The 23451-nt window shown below is 46.4% G+C and overlaps 1 protein-coding gene across 1 annotated transcript; it reads right to left on the reverse strand.

Moving 5' to 3' along the window:
• Positions 1-1880: 1880 nt before the first annotated feature.
• On the reverse strand, positions 1881-3855 carry LOC140346167 (DNA repair protein XRCC2-like; the record flags this gene model as incomplete). The annotated part of the gene is made up of 2 exons (XM_072432338.1): positions 1881-3426; positions 3594-3855. Coding segments are annotated over 2 exons (770 nt in total), but the record flags the coding sequence as incomplete, so codon positions are not given.
• Positions 3856-23451: the final 19596 nt, after the last annotated feature.

Raw genomic sequence — 23451 nt, forward strand, 5'->3', positions numbered from 1 at the left:
TCATGTGTTCATCTGTCTTCACCTGTGTTCATGTGTTCACCTGTCTTCACCTGTGTTCATGTGTTCACCTGTGTTCATGTGTTCACCTGTCTTCACCTGTCTTCACCTGTGTTCATGTGTTCACCTGTGTTCATGTGTTCACCTGTCTTCACCTGTGTTCATGTGTTCACCCGTCTTCACCTGTCTTCACCTGTGTTCATGTGTTCACCTGTGTTCATGTGTTCACCTGTCTTCACCTGTGTTCATGTGTTCACCCGTCTTCACCTGTCTTCACCTGTGTTCATGTGTTCACCTGTGTTCATGTGTTCACCTGTCTTCACCTGTGTTCATGTGTTCACCCGTCTTCACCTGTCTTCACCTGTGTTCATGTGTTCACCTGTGTTCATGTGTTCACCTGTGTTCATGTGTTCACCTGTGTTCATGTGTTCACCCGTCTTCACCTGTCTTCACCTGTGTTCATGTGTTCACCTGTGTTCATGTGTTCACCTGTCTTCACCTGTGTTCATGTGTTCACCCGTCTTCACCTGTCTTCACCTGTGTTCATGTGTTCACCTGTGTTCATGTCTTCACCTGTCTTCACCTGTGTTCATGTGTTCACCTGTGTTCATGTGTTCACCTGTCTTCACCTGTGTTCATGTGTTCACCTGTGTTCATGTGTTCACCCGTCTTCACCTGTCTTCACCTGTGTTCACCTGTGTTCATGTGTTCACCTGTCTTCACCTGTCTTCACCTGTGTTCACCTGTGTTCATGTGTTCATGTGTTCACCTGTCTTCACCTGTCTTCACCTGTGTTCATGTGTTCATGTGTTCACCTGTCTTCACCTGTGTTCACCTGTGTTCATGTGTTCATGTGTTCACCTGTCTTCACCTGTCTTCACCTGTGTTCATGTGTTCATGTGTTCATGTGTTCACCTGTCTTCACCTGTGTTCACCTGTGTTCATGTGTTCATGTGTTCACCTCTTCATCTTGATCATTTGACTGAGGTTTGAGAAGGCACTTACACCACCAGAGGTCACCAGAGACCAGAGGTCACCAGAGACCAGAGGTCACCAGAGAACAGAGGTTACCAGAGGTCACCAGAGAACAGAGGTCACCAGAGACCAGAGGTCACCAGAGACCAGAGGTCACCAGAGAACAGAGGTTACCAGAGGTCACCAGAGAACAGAGGTCACCAGAGGTCACCAGAGACCAGAGGTCACCAGAGACCAGAGGTTACCAGAGGTCACCAGAGAACAGAGGTCACCAGAGGTCACCAGAGAACAGAGGTCACCAGAGGTCACCAGAGGTCACCAGAGACCAGAGGTCACCAGAGGTCACCAGAGACCAGAGGTCACCAGAGGTCACCAGAGACCAGAGGTCACCAGAAAACAGAGGTTACCAGAGGTCACCAGAGACCAGAGGTCACCAGAGACCACCAGAGGTCACCAGAGACCAGAGGTCACCAGAGACCAGAGGTCACCAGAGGTCACCAGAGACCAGAGGTCACCAGAGACCAGAGGTCACCAGAGGTCACCAGAGACCAGAGGTCACCAGAGACCAGAGGTCACCAGAGGTCACCAGAGACCAGAGGTCACCAGAGACCAGAGGTCACCAGAGACCAGAGGTCACTAAAGAGCTACAAACACCTTTAACAGAGGTTTTTACTATTTACATTTGATTTTTATGAGCACATAGATCAACAACAACAACAACAACAACAACAGAAGGAATAATACAGACTTTTATCAACTAAAACACTTTTAAGCCCTGATTATTTTAGGATTTAGGGCCAATTAAGACCAGGTTTTGTCCTGACATGGTCCCTGTCCAGTCCCTGTCCAGTCCCTGTCCAGTCCCGGTCCAGTCCAGGTCCAGTCCAGGTCCAGTCCAGGTTCAGTCCAGGTCCAGTCCAGGTTCAGTCCCGGTCCAGTCCAGGTCCAGTCCCGGTCCAGTCCCGGTCCAGTCCAGGTCCAGTCCAGGTTCAGTCCAGGTTCAGTCCAGGTCCAGTCCCGGTCCAGTCCAGGTCCAGTCCAGGTCCAGTCCAGGTTCAGTCCAGGTCCAGTCCAGGTTCAGTCCAGGTCCAGTCCAGGTTCAGTCCAGGTCCAGTCCAGGTTCAGTCCCGGTCCAGTCCAGGTTCAGTCCAGGTTCAGTCCAGGTCCAGTCCCGGTCCAGTCCAGGTCCAGTCCAGGTCCAGTCCAGGTCCAGTCCCGGTCCGGTCCAGGTCCAGTCCAGGTCCAGTCCAGGTCCAGTCCAGGTCCAGTCCCGGTCCAGTCCCTGTCCAGTCCAGGTCCAGTCCAGGTCCAGTCCAGGTCCAGTCCAGGTCCAGTCCAGGTCCAGTCCAGGTCCAGTCCCGGTCCAGTCCAGGTCCAGTCCAGGTCCAGTCCCGGTCCAGTCCAGGTCCAGTCCAGGTTCAGTCCCGGTCCAGTCCAGGTCCAGTCCCGGTCCAGTCCAGGTTCAGTCCAGGTTCAGTCCAGGTCCAGTCCCGGTCCAGTCCCGGTCCAGTCCAGGTCCAGTCCAGGTCCAGTCCAGGTTCAGTCCAGGTCCAGTCCAGGTTCAGTCCCGGTCCAGTCCAGGTTCAGTCCAGGTTCAGTCCAGGTCCAGTCCCGGTCCAGTCCAGGTCCAGTCCAGGTCCAGTCCAGGTCCAGTCCCGGTCCGGTCCAGGTCCAGTCCAGGTCCAGTCCAGGTCCAGTCCAGGTCCAGTCCCGGTCCAGTCCCTGTCCAGTCCAGGTCCAGTCCAGGTCCAGTCCAGGTCCAGTCCCGGTCCAGTCCAGGTCCAGTCCAGGTCCAGTCCCGGTCCAGTCCAGGTCCAGTCCCGGTCCAGTCCAGGTTCAGTCCAGGTTCAGTCCAGGTCCAGTCCCGGTCCAGTCCCGGTCCAGTCCAGGTCCAGTCCAGGTCCAGTCCCGGTCCAGTCCCGGTCCAGTCCAGGTCCAGTCCAGGTTCAGTCCCGGTCCAGTCGAGTGATGAACTCCACTCCTCGGTCTGTCACGGTGAAGTTGCTGGTTCTGATCCCCTTGTTCCTGGACGAGCAGTGGACGGTGAATCGCGTGGTTCTCCCTCGCACCTGTCGCTGTCCTGTCGTCAAGGGAGGAGCCGCAGTGGGAGGAGCCGCAGTGGGAGGAGCCGCAGTGGGAGGAGCCGCAGTGGGAGGAGCCGCAGTGGGTGGAGCCGTCTCACTTTTGGAGCAAGTCAAACGGTGTGACACGAGCCTCTGCCACGCCCGACACAGGTAGGGTTTGTCCTGGTCCAAGGATGCAGAGGAAGAGGAGGAAGAGGAGGATGCAGAGGAAGAGGAGGATGCAGAGGAAGAGGAGGATGCAGAGGAAGAGGAGGATGCAGAGGAAGAGGAGGATGCAGAGGAAGAGGAGGATGCAGAGGAAGAGGAGGATGCAGAGCGGCTGTTGTGCCGAATGGAATGGCAGGTGGCAAATACAGTGATCTTGTAATCCCTGAAAAAAGAAAACACAGAATGTCGGACATTTGCATCCTGAGCCGAAGGCGTGGCCTGAGCCGAAGGCGTGGCCTGAGCCGAAGGCGTGGCCTGAGCCGAAGGCGTGGCCTGAGCCGAAGGCGTGGCCTGAGCCGAAGGCAAAACAATGTTAACTCCATCACAAACCTGAGCAGTCGCCCGAGCAGCTCCGAGCACTTGTTCAGCATCTCTTCCTGCTTGGCGTAGCTGACCCCGCCCTCCACTCGGTCCAGCCAATAGAAGGCAGAGATGCTGTCGATGAGCAGCAGCGAGAGGGCGTGGCCAGCTGCGAAGGACGTCTCCAGGAAGTGAAGGGTCAAGAGCAGCTGAGACGAGCCGCAGCAGTGAAGAACGAGGAGCCGAGCGAGACACGAGCGGAGCAGCACCTCTTCCAGGCCACCAGAGGGCGCTGCAGGAGAGGAGAGGCTCTAAACCAGGACCAAACATGGACTAAACCAGGTCTAAACCAGGACTAAACCAGGACTAAACCAGGTCTAAACCAGGTCTAAACCAGGACTAAACTAGGCCTAAACCAGGATTAAACCAGGTCTAAACCTGGACTTAACCAGGTCTAAACCAGGTCTAAACCAGGTCTAAACCAGGACTAAACCAGGTCTAAACCTGGACTAAACCAGGTCTAAACCAGGTCTAAACCAGGTCTAAACCAGGTCTAAACTAGGCCTAAACATGGACTTAACCTGGACTAAACATGGACTAAACCAGGTCTAAACCAGGTCTAAACCAGGACTAAACCAGGTCTAAACCAGGACTAAACCAGGACTAAACCAGGTCCAAACCAGGTCTAAACCAGGACTAAACCAGGTCTAAACCAGGACTAAACCAGGTCTAAACCAGGTCTAAACCAGGACTAAACTAGGTCTAAACCAGGACTAAACCAGGTCTAAACCAGGACTAAACTAGGCCTAAACCAGGATTAAACCAGGTCTAAACCTGGACTAAACCAGGTCTAAACCTGGACTAAACCAGGTCCAAACCAGGTCTAAACCAGGACTAAACCAGGTCTAAACCTGGACTAAACCAGGTCTAAACCAGGTCTAAACCAGGTCTAAACCAGGTCTAAACCAGGACTAAACCAGGACTAAAACAGGTCTAAACCAGGACTAAACCAGGTTTAAACCAGGACTAAACCAGGACTAAACCAGGTCTAAACCTGGACTAAACCAGGTCTAAACCAGGTCTAAACCAGGACTAAACCAGGTCTAAACCAGGTCCAAACCAGGACTAAACCAGGACTAAACCAGGTCTTAACCAGGTGTAAACCAGGTCTAAACCAGGCCTAAACATAGACTAAACCAGGCCTAAACATGGACTAAACCAGGTCTAAACCTGGACTAAACCAGGTCTAAACCAGGTCTAAACCAGGTCTAAACCAGGTCTAAACTAGGCCTAAACCAGGATTAAACCAGGTTTAAACCTGGACTAAACCAGGTCTAAACCTGGACTTAACCAGGTCTAAACCAGGTCTAAACCAGGTCTAAACCAGGACTAAACCAGGTCTAAACCTGGACTAAACCAGGACTAAACCAGGTCTAAACCAGGTCTAAACCTGGACTTAACCAGGTCTAAACCAGGTCTAAACCAGGTCTAAACCAGGACTAAACCAGGTCTAAACCTGGACTAAACCAGGTCTAAACCAGGTCTAAACCAGGTCTAAACCAGGACTAAACCAGGACTAAACCAGGTCTAAACCAGGACTAAACCAGGACTAAACCAGGTCTAAACCAGGTCTAAACCAGGACTAAACCAGGTTTAAACCAGGACTAAACCAGGTCTAAACCTGGTCTAAACCAGGACTAAACCAGGTCTAAACCAGGTCTAAACCAGGACTAAACCAGGACTAAACCAGGTCTAAACCAGGACTAAACTAGGCCTAAACAAGGATTAAACCAGGTCTAAACCTGGACTAAACCAGGTCTAAACCAGGTCTAAACCAGGACTAAACCAGGTCTAAACCAGGACTAAACCAGGTCTAAACCTGGACTAAACCAGGTCCAAACCAGGTCTAAACCAGGACTAAACCAGGTCTAAACCAGGTCTAAACCAGGACTAAACCAGGACTAAACCAGGTCTAAACCAGGTCTAAACCAGGTCTAAACCAGGTCTAAACCAGGAATAAACCAGGTCTAAACCAGGACTAAACCAGGACTAAATCAGGTCTAAACCAGGTCTAAACATGGACTAAACATGGACTAAACCAGGACTAAACCAGGTCTAAACATGGACTAAACCAGGACTAAACCAGGACTAAACCAGGTCTAAACATGGACTAAACCAGGACTAAACCAGGTCTAAACCAGGACTAAACCAGGTCTAAACCAGGAATAAACCAGGTCTAAACCAGGTCTAAACCAGGACTAAACCAGGACTAAATCAGGTCTAAACCAGGTCTAAACATGGACTAAACCAGGACTAAACCAGGTCTAAACCAGGTCTAAACATGGACTAAACCAGGTCTAAACCAGGACTAAACCAGGACTAAACCAGGTCTAAACCAGGACTAAACCAGGTCTAAACATGGACTAAACCAGGACTAAACCAGGTCTAAACCAGGTCTAAACATGGACTAAACCAGGTCTAAACCAGGACTAAACCAGGTCTAAACATGGACTAAACCAGGACTAAACCAGGACTAAACCAGGTCTAAACCAGGTCTAAACCAGGACTAAACCAGGACTAAACCAGGTCTAAACATGGACTAAACCAGGACTAAACCAGGACTAAACAAGGACTAAACCAGGTCTAAACCAGGACTAAACTAGGCCTAAACCAGGATTAAACCAGGTCTAAACCTGGACTAAACCAGGTCTAAACCTGGACTTAACCAGGTCTAAACCAGGTCTAAACCAGGTCTAAACCAGGACTAAACCAGGTCTAAACCTGGACTAAACCAGGTCTAAACCAGGTCTAAACCAGGTCTAAACCAGGATTAAACCAGGACTAAACCAGGACTAAACCAGGTCTAAACCTGGACTAAACCAGGTCTAAACCAGGACTAAACCAGGACTAAACCAGGTCTAAACCAGGTCCAAACCAGGTCTAAACCAGGACTAAACCAGGTCTAAACCAGGTCTTAACCAGGTCTAAAACAGGTCTAAACCTGGACTAAACCAGGTCTAAACCAGGTCTAAACCGGGTCTAAACCAGGACTAAACAAGGACTAAACCAGGACTAAACTAGGCCTAAACCAGGATTAAACCAGGACTAAACAAGGACTAAACCAGGACTAAACCAGGACTAAACCAGGTCTAAACATGGACTAAACATGGACTAAACCAGGACTAAACCAGGACTAAACCAGGTCTAAACATGGACTAAACCAGGACTAAACCAGGTCTAAACCAGGAATAAACCAGGAATAAACCAGGACTAAACCAGGTCTAAACCAGGACTAAACCAGGACTAACCCAGGACTAAACCAGGTCTAAACCAGGACTAAACCAGGTCTAAACCAGGACTAAATCAGGTCTAAACCAGGTCTAAACCAGGTCTAAACCAAGACTAAACCAGGTCCAAACCAGGACTAAACCAGGACTAAATCAGGTCTAAACATGGACTAAACCAGGACTAAACCAGGACTAAACCAGGTCGAAACATGGACTAAACCAGGACTAAACCAGGACTAAACCAGGTCTAAACCAGGTCTAAACATGGACTAAACCAGGTCTAAACCAGGCCTAAACCAGGACTAAACCAGGTCTAAACCAGGACTAAACCAGGTCTAAACATGGACTAAACCAGGACTAAACCAGGACTAAACCAGGTCGAAACATGGACTAAACCAGGACTAAACCAGGACTAAACCAGGTCTAAACCAGGACTAAACCAGGACTAAACCAGGTCTAAACCAGGACTAAACCAGGACTAAACAAGGACTAAACCAGGACTAAACCAGGTCTAAACAAGGACTAAACCAGGACTAAACAAGGACTAAACCAGGTCTAAACCAGGTCTAAACATGGACTAAACCAGGACTAAACCAGGACTAAACATGGACTAAACCAGGTCTAAACCAGGACTAAACCAGGACTAAACCAGGTCTAAACCAGGACTAAACCAGGACTAAACCATGTCTAAACCAGGACTAAACCAGGACTAAACCAGGTCTAAACAAGGACTAAACCAGGTCCAAACCAGGTCTTAACCAGGACTAAACCAGGACTGAACCAGGTCTAAACCAGGACTAAACAAGGTCCAAACAAGGACTAAACCAGGTCCAAACCAGGTCTAAACCAGGACTAAACATGGACTAAACCAGGACTAAACCAGGACTAAACCAGGACTAAACCAGGTCTAAACATGGACTAAACCAGGACTAAACCAGGTCTAAACCAGGACTAAACCAGGTCTAAACCAGGTCTAAACCAGGTCTAAACCAGGTCTAAACCAGGACTAAACCAGGTCTAAACCAGGTCTTAACCAGGACTAAACCAGGACTAAACCAGGTCTAAACCAGGTCTAAACATGGACTAAACCAGGTCTAAACCAGGCCTAAACCAGGACTAAACCAGGTCTAAACCAGGTCTAAACATGGACTAAAACCAGGACTAAACCAGGACTAAACAAGGACTAAACCAGGTCCAAACATGGACTAAATCAGGACTAAACAAGGACTAAACCAGGTCTAAACATGGACTAAACCAGGACTAAACCAGGACTAAACATGGACTAAACCAGGTCTAAACCAGGACTAAACCAGGACTAAACCAGGTCTAAACCAGGACTAAACCAGGACTAAACCATGTCTAAACCAGGACTAAACCAGGACTAAACCAGGTCTAAACAAGGACTAAACCAGGTCTAAACCAGGACTAAACCAGGTCTAAACTAGGCCTAAACCAGGATTAAACCAGGTCTAAACCTGGACTAAACCAGGTCTAAACCAGGTCTAAACCAGGTCTAAACCAGGACTAAACCAGGTCTAAACCTGGACTAAACCAGGTCTAAACCAGGTCTAAACCAGGTCTAAACCAGGACTAAACCAGGTCTAAACCAGGTCTAAACCAGGACTAAACCAGGACTAAACCAGGTCTAAACCAGGTCTAAACCAGGACTAAACCAGGTTTAAACCAGGACTAAACCAGGTCTAAACCTGGACTAAACCAGGTCTAAACCAGGACTAAACCAGGACTAAACAAGGTCTAAACCAGGTCCAAACCAGGTCTAAACCAGGACTAAACCAGGTCTAAACCAGGTCTTAACCAGGTCTAAACCAGGTCTAAACCTGGACTAAACCGGGTCTAAACCGGGACTAAACCGGGTCTAAACCAGGACTAAACCAGGTCTAAACCAGGTCTAAACCAGGTCTAAACCAGGCCTAAACATGGACTTAACCTGGACTAAACCAGGTCTAAACCAGGTCTAAACCAGGACTAAACCAGGTCTAAACCAGGTCTAAACCAGGACTAAACCAGGTCCAAACAAGGACTAAACCAGGTCCAAACCAGGTCTAAACCAGGACTAAACCAGGTCTAAACCAGGACTAAACCAGGTCTAAACCAGGTCTAAACCAGGACTAAACTAGGTCTAAACCAGGACTAAACCAGGTCTAAACCAGGACTAAACTAGGCCTAAACCAGGATTAAACCAGGTCTAAACCTGGACTAAACCAGGTCTAAACCTGGACTAAACCAGGTCCAAACCAGGTCTAAACCAGGACTAAACCAGGTCTAAACCTGGACTAAACCAGGTCTAAACCAGGTCTAAACCAGGTCTAAACCAGGTCTAAACCAGGACTAAACCAGGACTAAAACAGGTCTAAACCAGGACTAAACCAGGTTTAAACCAGGACTAAACCAGGACTAAACCAGGTCTAAACCTGGACTAAACCAGGTCTAAACCAGGTCTAAACCAGGACTAAACCAGGTCTAAACCAGGTCCAAACCAGGTCTAAACCAGGACTAAACCAGGACTAAACCAGGACTAAACCAGGTCTAAACCAGGTTTAAACCAGGTCTAAACCAGGTCTAAACCAGGCCTAAACATAGACTAAACCAGGCCTAAACATGGACTAAACCAGGTCTAAACCAGGTCTAAACCAGGACTAAACCAGATCTAAACCAGGATTAAACCAGGTCCAAACAAGGACTAAACCAGGTCCAAACCAGGTCTAAACCAGGACTAAACCAGGTCTAAACCAGGTCTAAACCAGGACTAAACCAGGTCTAAACCAGGTCTAAACCAGGACTAAACTAGGCCTAAACTAGGCCTAAACCAGGATTAAACCAGGACTAAACAAGGACTAAACCAGGACTAAACCAGGTCTAAACTAGGTCTAAACATGGACTAAACATGGACTAAACCAGGACTAAACCAGGTCTAAACTAGGTCTAAACATGGACTAAACATGGACTAAACATGGACTAAACCAGGTCTAAACCAGGTCTAAACCAGGTCTAAAACAGGTCTAAACCAGGACTAAACCAGGTCTAAACCAGGTCTAAACCAGGACTTAACCAGGACTAAACCAGGACTAAACCAGGACTAAACCAGGTCTAAACATGGACTAAACATGGACTAAACCAGGACTAAACCAGGACTAAACCAGGTCTAAACATGGACTAAACCAGGACTAAACCAGGTCTAAACCAGGAATAAACCAGGAATAAACCAGGACTAAACCAGGTCTAAACCAGGACTAAACCAGGACTAACCCAGGACTAAACCAGGTCTAAACCAGGACTAAACCAGGTCTAAACATGGACTAAACATGGACTAAACCAGGACTAAACAAGGACTAAACCAGGACTAAACCAGGTCTAAACATGGACTAAACCAGGACTAAACCAGGTCTAAACCAGGACTAAATCAGGTCTAAACCAGGTCTAAACCAGGTCTAAACCAAGACTAAACCAGGTCCAAACCAGGACTAAACCAGGACTAAATCAGGTCTAAACATGGACTAAACCAGGACTAAACCAGGACTAAACCAGGTCGAAACATGGACTAAACCAGGACTAAACCAGGACTAAACCAGGTCTAAACCAGGTCTAAACATGGACTAAACCAGGTCTAAACCAGGCCTAAACCAGGACTAAACCAGGTCTAAACCAGGACTAAACCAGGTCTAAACATGGACTAAACCAGGACTAAACCAGGTCGAAACATGGACTAAACCAGGACTAAACCAGGACTAAACCAGGTCTAAACCAGGACTAAACCAGGACTAAACCAGGTCTAAACCAGGACTAAACCAGGACTAAACAAGGACTAAACCAGGACTAAACCAGGTCTAAACATGGACTAAACAAGGACTAAACCAGGACTAAACAAGGACTAAACCAGGTCTAAACCAGGTCTAAACATGGACTAAACCAGGACTAAACCAGGACTAAACATGGACTAAACCAGGTCTAAACCAGGACTAAACCAGGACTAAACCAGGTCTAAACCAGGACTAAACCAGGACTAAACCATGTCTAAACCAGGACTAAACCAGGACTAAACCAGGTCTAAACAAGGACTAAACCAGGTCCAAACCAGGTCTTAACCAGGACTAAACCAGGACTGAACCAGGTCTAAACCAGGACTAAACAAGGTCCAAACAAGGACTAAACCAGGTCCAAACCAGGTCTAAACCAGGACTAAACATGGACTAAACCAGGACTAAACCAGGACTAAACCAGGACTAAACCAGGTCTAAACATGGACTAAACCAGGACTAAACCAGGTCTAAACCAGGACTAAACCAGGTCTAAACCAGGTCTAAACCAGGTCTAAACCAGGTCTAAACCAGGACTAAACCAGGTCTAAACCAGGTCTTAACCAGGACTAAACCAGGACTAAACCAGGTCTAAACCAGGTCTAAACATGGACTAAAACCAGGACTAAACCAGGACTAAACAAGGACTAAACCAGGTCCAAACATGGACTAAATCAGGACTAAACAAGGACTAAACCAGGTCTAAACATGGACTAAACCAGGACTAAACCAGGACTAAACATGGACTAAACCAGGTCTAAACCAGGACTAAACCAGGACTAAACCAGGTCTAAACCAGGACTAAACCAGGACTAAACCATGTCTAAACCAGGACTAAACCAGGACTAAACCAGGACTAAACCAGGTCTAAACAAGGACTAAACCAGGTCTAAACCAGGACTAAACCAGGTCTAAACTAGGCCTAAACCAGGATTAAACCAGGTCTAAACCTGGACTAAACCAGGTCTAAACCAGGTCTAAACCAGGTCTAAACCAGGACTAAACCAGGTCTAAACCTGGACTAAACCAGGTCTAAACCAGGTCTAAACCAGGTCTAAACCAGGACTAAACCAGGTCTAAACCAGGTCTAAACCAGGACTAAACCAGGTCTAAACCAGGTCTAAACCTGGACTAAACCGGGTCTAAACCGGGACTAAACCGGGTCTAAACCAGGACTAAACCAGGTCTAAACCAGGTCTAAACCAGGTCTAAACCAGGCCTAAACATGGACTTAACCTGGACTAAACCAGGTCTAAACCAGGTCTAAACCAGGACTAAACCAGGTCTAAACCAGGTCTAAACCAGGACTAAACCAGGACTAAACATGGACTAAACCAGGTCTAAACCAGGACTAAACCAGGACTAAACCAGGTCTAAACCAGGACTAAACCAGGACTAAACCATGTCTAAACCAGGACTAAACCAGGACTAAACCAGGACTAAACCAGGTCTAAACAAGGACTAAACCAGGTCTAAACCAGGACTAAACCAGGTCTAAACTAGGCCTAAACCAGGATTAAACCAGGTCTAAACCTGGACTAAACCAGGTCTAAACCAGGTCTAAACCAGGTCTAAACCAGGACTAAACCAGGTCTAAACCTGGACTAAACCAGGTCTAAACCAGGTCTAAACCAGGTCTAAACCAGGACTAAACCAGGTCTAAACCAGGTCTAAACCAGGACTAAACCAGGACTAAACCAGGTCTAAACCAGGTCTAAACCAGGACTAAACCAGGTTTAAACCAGGACTAAACCAGGTCTAAACCTGGACTAAACCAGGTCTAAACCAGGACTAAACCAGGACTAAACAAGGTCTAAACCAGGTCCAAACCAGGTCTAAACCAGGACTAAACCAGGTCTAAACCAGGTCTTAACCAGGTCTAAACCAGGTCTAAACCTGGACTAAACCGGGTCTAAACCGGGACTAAACCGGGTCTAAACCAGGACTAAACCAGGTCTAAACCAGGTCTAAACCAGGTCTAAACCAGGCCTAAACATGGACTTAACCTGGACTAAACCAGGTCTAAACCAGGTCTAAACCAGGACTAAACCAGGTCTAAACCAGGTCTAAACCAGGACTAAACCAGGTCCAAACAAGGACTAAACCAGGTCCAAACCAGGTCTAAACCAGGACTAAACCAGGTCTAAACCAGGACTAAACCAGGTCTAAACCAGGTCTAAACCAGGACTAAACTAGGTCTAAACCAGGACTAAACCAGGTCTAAACCAGGACTAAACTAGGCCTAAACCAGGATTAAACCAGGTCTAAACCTGGACTAAACCAGGTCTAAACCTGGACTAAACCAGGTCCAAACCAGGTCTAAACCAGGACTAAACCAGGTCTAAACCTGGACTAAACCAGGTCTAAACCAGGTCTAAACCAGGTCTAAACCAGGTCTAAACCAGGACTAAAACAGGTCTAAACCAGGACTAAACCAGGTTTAAACCAGGACTAAACCAGGACTAAACCAGGTCTAAACCTGGACTAAACCAGGTCTAAACCAGGTCTAAACCAGGACTAAACCAGGTCTAAACCAGGTCCAAACCAGGTCTAAACCAGGACTAAACCAGGACTAAACCAGGACTAAACCAGGTCTAAACCAGGTTTAAACCAGGTCTAAACCAGGTCTAAACCAGGCCTAAACATAGACTAAACCAGGCCTAAACATGGACTAAACCAGGTCTAAACCAGGTCTAAACCAGGACTAAACCAGATCTAAACCAGGATTAAACCAGGTCCAAACAAGGACTAAACCAGGTCCAAACCAGGTCTAAACCAGGACTAAACCAGGTCTAAACCAGGTCTAAACCAGGACTAAACCAGGTCTAAACCAGGTCTAAACCAGGACTAAACTAGGCCTAAACTAGGCCTAAACCAGGATTAAACCAGGACTAAACAAGGACTAAACCAGGACTAAACCAGGTCTAAACTAGGTCTAAACATGGACTAAACATGGACTAAACATGGACTAAACCAGGTCTAAACTAGGTCTAAACATGGACTAAACATGGACTAAACATGGACTAAACCAGGTCTAAACCAGGTCTAAACCAGGTCTAAAACAGGTCTAAACCAGGACTAAACCAGGTCTAAACCAGGTCTAAACCAGGACTAAACCAGGTCTAAACCAGGTCTAAACCAGTTCTAAACCAGGACTAAACCAGGTTTAAACCAGGACTAAACCAGGACTAAACCAGGACTAAACCTGGACTAAACCAGGTTTAAACCAGGACTAAACCAGGACTAAACCAGGACTAAACCTGGACTAAACCAGGTCTAAACCAGGACTAAACCAGGTCTTAACCAGGTCCAAACCAGGTCTAAACCAGGACTAAACCAGGTCTAAACCAGGACTAAACCAGGACTAAACCAGGTCCAAACCAGGTCTAAACCAAGTCTAAACCAGGACTAAACCAGGTCTAAACCAGGTCTAAACCAGGACTAAACCAGGTCTAAACAAGGACTAAACCAGGTCTAAACCTGGACTAAACCAGGACTAAACCAGGTCTAAACCAGGTCCAAACCAGGTCTAAACCAGGACTAAACCAGGACTAAACCAGGTCTAAACCAGGACTTAACCAGGTCTAAACCTGGACTTAACCAGGTCCAAACCGGGTCTAAACCAGGACTAAACCAGGTCTAAACCAGGTCTAAACCAGGACTAAACTAGGCCTAAACTAGGCCTAAACCAGGATTAAACCAGGACTAAACAAGGACTAAACCAGGACTAAACCAGGTCTAAACCAGGTCTAAACATGGACTAAACATGGACTAAACCAGGACTAAACCAGGTCTAAACCAGGACTAAACTAGGCCTAAACTAGGCCTAAACCAGGATTAAACCAGGACTAAACAAGGACTAAACCAGGACTAAACCAGGACTAAACCAGGTCTAAACCAGGTCTAAACATGGACTAAACATGGACTAAACCAGGACTAAACCAGGACTAAACCAGGTCTAAACCAGGACTAAACCAGGACTAAACCAGGACTAAACCAGGACTAAACCAGGTCTAAACCAGGTCTAAACCAGAACTAAACCAGGTCTAAACCAGGTCTAAACCAGTACTAAACCAGGACTAAACCAGGTCTAAACCAGGTCTTAACCAGGTCTAAACCAGGTCTAAACCTGGACTAAACCAGATCCAAACCGGGTCTAAACCAGGTCTAAACCGGGTCTAAACCAGGCCTAAACATGGACTAAACCAGGCCTAAACATGGACTAAACCAGGTCTAAACCAGGACTAAACCAGGTCTGAACAAGGACTAAACCAGGCCTAAACATGGACTAAACCAGGCCTAAACATGGACTAAACCAGGTCTAAACCAGGTCTAAACCAGGACTAAACCAGGTCAAAACCAGGACTAAACCAGGTCTAAACCAGGACTAAACCAGGTCCAAACAAGGACTAAACCAGGTCCAAACCAGGTCTAAACCAGGACTAAACCAGGTCTAAACCAGGTCTAAACCAGGCCTAAACTAGGCCTAAACCAGGATTAAACCAGGACTAAACAAGGACTAAACCAGGACTAAACCAGGTCTAAACATGGACTAAACCAGGACTAAACCAGGTCTAAACCAGGACTAAACCAGGACTAAACCAGGACTAAACCAGGTTTAAACCAGGACTAAACCAGGTCTAAACCAGGTCTAAACCAGTACTAAACCAGGACTAAACCAGGTCTAAACCAGGTCTAAACATGGACTAAACCAGGACTAAACCAGGTCTAAACATGGACTAAACCAGGTCTAAACCAGGCCTAAACCAGGACTAAACAAGGTCTAAACCAGGTCTAAACCAGGACTAAACCAGGACTAAACCAGGACTAAACCAGGACTAAACCAGGACTAAACCAGGTCTAAACCACGTCTAAACCAGGACTAAACCAGGTCTAAACCAGGTCTAAACCAGGACTAAACCAGGACTAAACCAGGACTAAATCAGGTCTAAACCAGGTCTAAACATGGACTAAACCAGGTCTAAACATGGACTAAACCAGGACTAAACCAGGTCTAAACCAGGCCTAAACTAGGCCTAAACCAGGATTAAACCAGGACTAAACAAGGACTAAACCAGGACTAAACCAGGTCTAAACATGGACTAAACCAGGACTAAACACGGACTAAACCAGGTCTAAACCAGGACTAAACCAGGACTAAACCAGGACTAAACCAGGTCTAAACCAGGTTTAAACCAGGACTAAACCAGGTCTAAACCAGGTCTAAACCAGGACTAAACCAGGACTAAACCAGGTCCAAACCAGGTCTAAACATGGACTAAACCAGGACTAAACCAGGTCTAAACATGGACTAATCCAGGTCTAAACCAGGTCTAAACCAGGTCTAAACCAGGCCTAAACATGGACTTAACCTGGACTAAACCAGGTCTAAACTAGGTCTAAACATGGACTAAACATGGACTAAACATGGACTAAACCAGGTCTAAACCAGGTCTAAACCAGGTCTAAAACAGGTCTAAACCAGGACTAAACCAGGTCTAAACCAGGTCTAAACCAGGACTAAACCAGGTCTAAACCAGGTCTAAACCAGTTCTAAACCAGGACTAAACCAGGTTTAAACCAGGACTAAACCAGGACTAAACCAGGAGTAAACCTGGACTAAACCAGGTCTAAACCAGGACTAAACCAGGTCTTAACCAGGTCCAAACCAGGTCTAAACCAGGACTAAACCAGGTCTAAACCAGGACTAAACCAGGACTAAACCAAACTAAACCAGGTCCAAACCAGGTCTAAACCACGTCTAAACCAGGACTAAACCAGGTCTAAACCAGGTCTAAACCAGGACTAAACCAGGTCTAAACAAGGACTAAACCAGGTCTAAACCTGGACTAAACCAGGTCTAAACCAGGTCTAAACCTGGACTTAACCAGGTCCAAACCGGGTCTAAACCAGGACTAAACCAGGTCTAAACCAGGTTTAAACCAGGTCTAAACCAGGTCTAAACCAGGCCTAAACATGGACTAAACCAGGTCTAAACCAGGTCTAAACCAGGACTAAACTAGGCCTAAACTAGGCCTAAACCAGGATTAAACCAGGACTAAACAAGGATTAAACCAGGACTAAACCAGGACTAAACCAGGTCTAAACCAGGTCTAAACATGGACTAAACATGGACTAAACCAGGACTAAACCAGGTCTAAACCAGGTCTAAACCAGGACTAAACGAGGTCTAAACCAGGACTAAACCAGGACTAAACCAGGTCTAAACCAGGACTAAACCAGGTCTAAACCAGGTCTAAACCAGTACTAAACCAGGACTAAACCAGGTCTAAACCAGGTCTTAACCAGGTCTAAACCTGGTCTAAACCAGGACTAAACCAGGTCTAAACCAGGTCTAAACCAGGACTAAACTAGGCCTAAACTAGGCCTAAACCAGGATTAAACCAGGACTAAACAAGGACTAAACCAGGACTAAACCAGGACTAAACCAGGTCTAAACTAGGTCTAAACATGGACTAAACATGGACTAAACATGGACTAAACCAGGACTAAACCAGGTCTAAACTAGGTCTAAACATGGACTAAACATGGACTAAACATGGACTAAACCAGGTCTAAACCAGGTCTAAACCAGGTCTAAACCAGGTCTAAAACAGGTCTAAACCAGGACTAAACCAGGTCTAAACCAGGTCTAAACCAGGACTAAACCAGGTCTAAACCAGGCCTAAACATGGACTAAACCAGGCCAAAACATGGACTAAACCAGGTCTAAACCAGGTCTAAACCAGGACTAAACCAGGTCTAAACCAGGACTAAACCAGGTCTAAACCAGGACTAAACCAGGTCCAAACAAGGACTAAACCAGGTCCAAACCAGGTCTAAACCAGGACTAAACCAGGTCTAAACCAGGTCTAAACCAGGTCTAAACCAGGACTAAACTAGGCCTAAACCAGGATTAAACCAGGACTAAACCAGGACTAAACCAGGACTAAACCAGGTCTAAACCAGGTCTAAACCAGGACTAAACCAGGTCTAAACCAGGTCTAAACCAGTACTAAACCAGGACTAAACCAGGTCTAAACCAGGTCTTAACCAGGTGTAAACCAGGTCTAAACCTGGACTAAACCAGATCCAAACCGGGTCTAAACCAGGACTAAACCAGGTCTAAACCAGGTTTAAACCAGGTCTAAACCAGGTCTAAACCAGGCCTAAACATGGACTAAACCAGGCCTAAACATGGACTAAACCAGGTCTAAACCAGGACTAAACCAGGTCTGAACAAGGACTAAACCAGGCCTAAACATGGACTAAACCAGGCCTAAACATGGACTAAACCAGGTCTAAACCAGGTCTAAACCAGGACTAAACCAGGTCAAAACCAGGACTAAACCAGGTCTAAACCAGGACTAAACCAGGTCCAAACAAGGACTAAACCAGGTCCAAACCAGGTCTAAACCAGGACTAAACCAGGTCTAAACCAGGTCTAAACCAGGTCTAAACCAGGACTAAACCAGGACTAAACCAGGTCTAAACCAGGTTTAAACCAGGACTAAACAAGGACTAAACCAGGACTAAACCAGGACTAAACCAGGACTAAACCAGGTCTAAACATGAACTAAACCAGGACTAAACCAGGACTAAACCAGGACTAAACCAGGTCTAAACCAGGACTAAACCAGGACTAAACCAGGTCTAAACCAGGTTTAAACCAGGACTAAACCAGGTCTAAACCAGGTCTAAACCAGGTCTAAACCAGTACTAAACCAGGACTAAACCAGGTCTAAACCAGGTCTAAACATGGACTAAACCAGGACTAAACCAGGTCTAAACATGGACTAAACCAGGTCTAAACCAGGCCTAAACCAGGACTAAACCAGGTCTAAACCAGGTCTAAACCAGGACTAAACCAGGACTAAACCAGGACTAAACCAGGACTAAACCACGTCTAAACCAGGACTAAACCAGGTCTAAACCAGGTCTAAACCAGGACTAAACCAGGACTAAATCAGGTATAAACCAGGTCTAAACATGGACTAAACCAGGACTAAACCAGGTCTAAACATGGACTAAACCAGGACTAAACCAGGTCTAAACCAGGCCTAAACCAGGACTAAACCAGGTCTAAACCAGGACTAAACCAGGCCTAAACCAGGATTAAACCAGGACTAAACAAGGACTAAACCAGGACTAAACCAGGACTAAACCAGGTCTAAACATGGACTAAACATGGACTAAACCAGGACTAAACCAGGACTAAACCAGGACTAAACCAGGTCTAAACCAGGACTAAACCAGGACTAAACCAGGACTGAACCAGGACTAAACCAGGTCTAAACCAGGTTTAAACCAGGACTAAACCAGGTCTAAACCAGGTCTAAACCAGTACTAAACCAGGACTAAACCAGGTCTAAACCAGGTCTAAACATGGACTAAACCAGGACTAAACCAGGTCTAAACATGGACTAAACCAGGTCTAAACCAGGACTAAACCAGGTCTAAACAAGGTCTAAACAAGGTCTAAACCAGGTCTAAACCAGGACTAAACTAGGCCTAAACTAGGCCTAAACCAGGATTAAACCAGGACTAAACAAGGACTAAACCAGGACTAAACCAGGACTAAACCAGGACTAAACCAGGTCTAAACTAGGTCTAAACATGGACTAAACATGGACTAAACATGGACTAAACCAGGACTAAACCAGGTCTAAACTAGGTCTAAACATGGACTAAACATGGACTAAACATGGACTAAACCAGGTCTAAAACAGGTCTAAACCAGGTCTAAACCAGGTCTAAACCAGGTCTAAACCAGGTCTAAACCAGGACTAAACCAGGTTTAAACCAGGACTAAACCAGGACTAAACCAGGACTAAACCAGGACTAAACCAGGACTAAACCTGGACTAAACCAGGACTAAACCAGGACTAAACCAGGTCTAAACCAGGTCCAAACCAGGTCTAAACCAGGACTAAACCAGGTCTAAACCAGGTCTAAACCAGGTCTAAACCTGGACTAAACCAGGTCTAAACCAGGACTAAACCGGGTCTAAACCAGGACTAAACCGGGTCTAAACCAGGTCTAAACCAGGTCTAAACCAGGCCTAAACATGGACTAAACCAGGCCTAAACATGGACTAAACCAGGTCTAAACCAGGTCTAAACCAGGTCTAAACCAGGTCTAAACCAGGACTAAACCAGGTCTAAACCAGGTCTAAACCAGGACTAAACCAGGTCCAAACAAGGACTAAACCAGGACTAAACCAGGTCTAAACCAGGTCTAAACCAGGTCTAAACCAGTACTAAACCAGGACTAAACCAGGTCTAAACCAGGACTAAACCAGGACTAAACCAGGTCTAAACCAGGTCTAAACATGGACTAAACCAGGTCTAAACCAGGCCTAAACCAGGACTAAACCAGGTCTAAACCAGGACTAAACCAGGACTGAACCAGGACTAAACCAGGTCCAAACCAGGTCTAAACCACGTCTAAACCAGGACTAAACCAGGACTAAACCAGGTCTAAACAAGGACTAAACCAGGTCTAAACCTGGACTAAACCAGGACTAAACCAGGTCTAAACCAGGTCCAAACCAGGTCTAAACCAGGACTAAACCAGGTCTAAACCAGGACTTAACCAGGACTAAACCAGGTCTAAACCAGGTCTAAACATGGACTAAACCAGGACTAAACCAGGTCTAAACATGGACTAAACCAGGTCTAAACCAGGACTAAACCAGGACTAAACCAGGTCTAAACCAGGTCTAAACCAGGACTAAACTAGGCCTAAACTAGGCCTAAACCAGGATTAAACCAGGACTAAACAAGGACTAAACCAGGACTAAACCAGGACTAAACCAGGACTAAACCAGGACTAAACCAGGTCTAAACATGGACTAAACATGGACTAAACATGGACTAAACCAGGACTAAACCAGGTCTAAACTAGGTCTAAACATGGACTAAACATGGACTAAACATGGACTAAACCAGGTCTAAAACAGGTCTAAACCAGGTCTAAACCAGGTCTAAACCAGGTCTAAACCAGGACTAAACCAGGTTTAAACCAGGACTAAACCAGGTCTAAACCAGGTCTAAACCAGGTCCAAACCAGGACTAAACCAGGTCTAAACCAGGTCCAAACCAGGTCTAAACCAGGACTAAACCAGGTCTAAACCAGGTCTAAACCAGGTCTAAACCTGGACTAAACCAGGTCTAAACCAGGACTAAACCAGGTCTAAACCAGGTCTAAACCAGGCCTAAACATGGACTAAACCAGGCCTAAACATGGACTAAACCAGGTCTAAACCAGGTCTAAACCAGGTCTAAACCAGGTCTAAACCAGGTCTAAACCAGGACTAAACCAGGTCCAAACAAGGACTAAACCAGGACTAAACCAGGACTAAACCAGGTCTAAACCAGGTCTAAACCAGGTCTAAACCAGTACTAAACCAGGACTAAACCAGGTCTAAACCAGGACTAAACCAGGACTAAACCAGGTCTAAACCAGGTCTAAACATGGACTAAACCAGGTCTAAACCAGGCCTAAACCAGGACTAAACCAGGTCTAAACCAGGACTAAACCAGGACTGAACCAGGACTAAACCAGGTCCAAACCAGGTCTAAACCACGTCTAAACCAGGACTAAACCAGGTCTAAACCAGGTCTAAACCAGGACTAAACCAGGACTAAACCAGGTCTAAACCAGGTCTAAACCTGGACTAAACCAGGACTAAACCAGGTCTAAACCAGGTCCAAACCAGGTCTAAACCAGGACTAAACCAGGTCTAAACCAGGACTTAACCAGGTCTAAACCAGGTCTTAACCAGGTCTAAACCAGGTCTAAACCTGGACTTAACCAGGTCCAAACCGGGTCTAAACCAGGTTTAAACCAGGTCTAAACCAGGTCTAAACCAGGACTAAACCAGGTCTAAACCAGGACTAAACCAGGTCCAAACAAGGACTAAACCAGGTCCAAACCAGGTCTAAACCAGGACTAAACCAGGTCTAAACCAGGTCTAAACCAGGTCTAAACCAGGACTAAACCAGGTCCAAACAAGGACTAAACCAGGTCCAAACCAGGTCTAAACCAGGACTAAACCAGGTCTAAACCAGGTCTAAACCAGGTCTAAACCAGGTCTAAACTAGGCCTAAACTAGGCCTAAACATGGACTAAACCAGGCCAAAACATGGACTAAACCAGGACTAAACCAGGTCTAAACCAGGACTAAACCAGGTCTAAACCAGGACTAAACCAGGTCCAAACAAGGACTAAACCAGGTCCAAACCAGGTCTAAACCAGGACTAAACCAGGTCTAAACCAGGTCTAAACCAGGTCTAAACCAGGTCTAAACTAGGCCTAAACTAGGCCTAAACCAGGATTAAACCAGGACTAAACCAGGACTAAACCAGGACTAAACCAGGACTAAACCAGGTCTAAACCAGGTCTAAACCAGGACTAAACCAGGACTAAACCAGGTCTAAACCAGGACTAAACCAGGACTAAACCAGGACTAAACCAGGTCTAAACCAGGTCTAAACCAGGACTAAACCAGGACTAAACCAGGTCTAAACATGGACTAAACCAGGTCTAAACCAGGACTAAACCAGGTCTAAACAAGGTCTAAACCAGGTCTAAACCAGGACTAAAATAGGCCTAAACTAGGCCTAAACCAGGATTAAACCAGGACTAAACAAGGACTAAACCAGGACTAAACCAGGACTAAACCAGGACTAAACCAGGTCTAAACTAGGTCTAAACATGGACTAAACATGGACTAAACATGGACTAAACCAGGACTAAACCAGGTCTAAACTAGGTCTAAACATGGACTAAACATGGACTAAACCAGGTCTAAAACAGGTCTAAACCAGGTCTAAACCAGGTCTAAACCAGGTCTAAACCAGGTTTAAACCAGGACTAAACCAGGACTAAACCAGGACTAAACCAGGACTAAACCAGGACTAAACCTGGACTAAACCAGGTCTAAACCAGGACCAAACCAGGACTAAACCAGGACTAAACCAGGTCTAAACCAGGTCCAAACCAGGTCTAAACCAGGTCTAAACCAGGTCTAAACCTGGACTAAACGAGGTCTAAACCAGGACTAAACCGGGTCTAAACCAGGACTAAACCGGGTCTAAACCAGGTCTAAACCAGGTCTAAACCAGGCCTAAACATGGACTAAACCAGGCCTAAACATGGACTAAACCAGGTCTAAACCAGGTCTAAACCAGGTCTAAACCAGGTCTAAACCAGGACTAAACCAGGTCTAAACCAGGTCTAAACCAGGACTAAACCAGGTCCAAACAAGGACTAAACCAGGACTAAACCAGGACTAAACCAGGTCTAAACCAGGTCTAAACCAGGTCTAAACCAGTACTAAACCAGGACTAAACCAGGTCTAAACCAGGACTAAACCAGGTCTAAACCAGGTCTAAACATGGACTAAACCAGGTCTAAACCAGGCCTAAACCAGGACTAAACCAGGTCTAAACCAGGACTAAACCAGGACTGAACCAGGACTAAACCAGGTCCAAACCAGGTCTAAACCACGTCTAAACCAGGACTAAACCAGGTCTAAACCAGGTCTAAACCAGGACTAAACCAGGACTAAACCAGGTCTAAACAAGGACTAAACCAGGTCTAAACCTGGACTAAACCAGGACTAAACCAGGTCTAAACCAGGTCCAAACCAGGTCTAAACCAGGACTAAACCAGGTCTAAACCAGGACTTAACCAGGTCTAAACCAGGTCTTAACCAGGTCTAAACCAGGTCTAAACCTGGACTTAACCAGGTCCAAACCGGGTCTAAACCAGGACTAAACC

The sequence above is a fragment of the Eucyclogobius newberryi genome, unplaced genomic scaffold (assembly GCF_026437365.1).
Source record: "Eucyclogobius newberryi isolate DKJ021-1_F unplaced genomic scaffold, fEucNew1.0.hap1 SCAF_584, whole genome shotgun sequence".
In the NCBI taxonomy this organism is placed as follows: Eukaryota; Metazoa; Chordata; class Actinopteri; order Gobiiformes; family Gobiidae; genus Eucyclogobius; species Eucyclogobius newberryi.